The 1661-nt window shown below is 44.2% G+C and overlaps 1 protein-coding gene across 1 annotated transcript; it reads left to right on the top strand.

Moving 5' to 3' along the window:
* Positions 1–493: 493 nt before the first annotated feature.
* LOC119429548 (solute carrier family 12 member 5) lies at positions 494–822 on the top strand (the record flags this gene model as incomplete). The annotated part of the gene is given in 1 exon segment (XM_037697158.1): positions 494–822. A coding segment is annotated over 1 exon segment (156 nt), but the record flags the coding sequence as incomplete, so codon positions are not given.
* Positions 823–1661: the final 839 nt, after the last annotated feature.

Below are 1661 nucleotides of genomic sequence, written 5' to 3' on the forward strand. Positions count from 1 at the left end.
CATCCTGGCCCACAATGAAGATATATATGTTTATATGCATATATATCTTCATTGTGGTCCAGACAGAAACGTTATGAATGAACCATGCTCCTTTAAATTTTAATTAAAAAAAGGTGCATGTTAGACTTACTTCAATGAAACATAAAAATCGCAACTTTAAACTGTGGCAAATCGGTCTGGATTTTCATGAGGATGCGCTGATGCTCCTTCAGTCACTGGCAGTTAATCTTTGGCTTGTTCTGCCGTTGCGTAGCAACCCGAACTCCGAAACCAAAACAGGCTGCGACGATTAAGTGTAATTAAATATAGCAATGTTTTATTTAAACGACTTGAATCGCCATGTTAAGCCTTCTAAAAATGACAAAAGTGGAAAAACTCAAATGTAAAACGTATCAAAAACAACCACACAACATAAACATTTCGGCTTTAGGACCCAGGCGCGCAACTAGCCTCAGACACCGGTTGATGAGATGGTGCGCTCCGCATCACACGTCCAATAAACCCACACAAACAGCGTCTGTTTGTCCAGGAAAGCGAGGTTAGTAGTGAACAGAGTTGCTTGTGACAGTGGACTCGTAAAACAACTGAAGAGGGAGTTTTATCCGCGTCTGTCCGTCCGAGCAGTGGCGAGAAGCCCCGTCGCTTATCGCAACGGCGACAGCCACCATGAGCCAGAGGTTCACCGTCTCCAAGAGCGACGGCGCCCCGCGCCCCTCGGACATCCAGGGGGAGGTGAACCAGCTGTTTGAGGGAGACGAGCCCCCCGCCTGCAGCGGCTCGGAAGCTGCGGGTGGCTCCGGGGTGGTGTTGGTGCTGAAAGGTAGGAGACTCATTCATCCCTCCTTGGCTCGAGGGCTAGCATCTTTACGACATGTCTCGTTTTCCAGAGACACCACATCGTCTTTGTGTGTGACTTGAATTCTTAATAACCTCTGAGGGCACCATGGTCAACAACTCCTGCACATGTGCAGATGTGGCCACGACAGCCTGTGCATTGTCCAAGATATTGATAAATGCAGCGTGTTGGCAGAGAATGAACTGTGCGTTGCTTTGTTTGCACGTGACTGGTAATTGTTTTTATGGCCATATGTTGCTCCCACTACTACAACCTACAGCAGATGCAGTCCTCCCCCCTCCCTTCAGTTATCCAGCACAGACCTCTGCAGATTTTTTTTTTTATTGCATGCATTTTGTAAATAATAATAATAATAATAATAATAATTTAAAAAATCATGTTTCCCCTTTTAGCTTTCTTTAAGTAAAATCAGTTGCTTCCTTGCTTTTGTGAAATAAATTAGTTTCAGTTACACCCTCCAAATCTCACACAGTAAATATTTAATGAGATAACCTGGACATATTGCCACCATTCCACTCTTTATGCATCTTTCACTCCAAGATAGTAATTATTTATTTTATGCAACACAAGCAAATCCCTGGGTTCATTACTGGGAGGAAAATTGATCAATAGTGAATTAAAGACAGCCAATCAATCCTCTGCGTACTCATCTGTTCTGCTTCCAATTTCCTCCATTGGCTCTCTGAGTGGTTCCAGCCTGGTCTTTTGGGAACCATAGTACAATCCTATCGCCCGCTCACCTTATTGAAATAATCAGAGTCCTGTCAGTCATTGTGTGAATCGAAAGCAGCGGCGCAGAACAAAT

Source organism: Nematolebias whitei, unplaced genomic scaffold (genome assembly GCF_014905685.2).
Source record: "Nematolebias whitei isolate Nwh7 unplaced genomic scaffold, NemWhi1 Nwh_scaf_2554, whole genome shotgun sequence".
NCBI classification, from domain to species: Eukaryota; Metazoa; Chordata; class Actinopteri; order Cyprinodontiformes; family Rivulidae; genus Nematolebias; species Nematolebias whitei.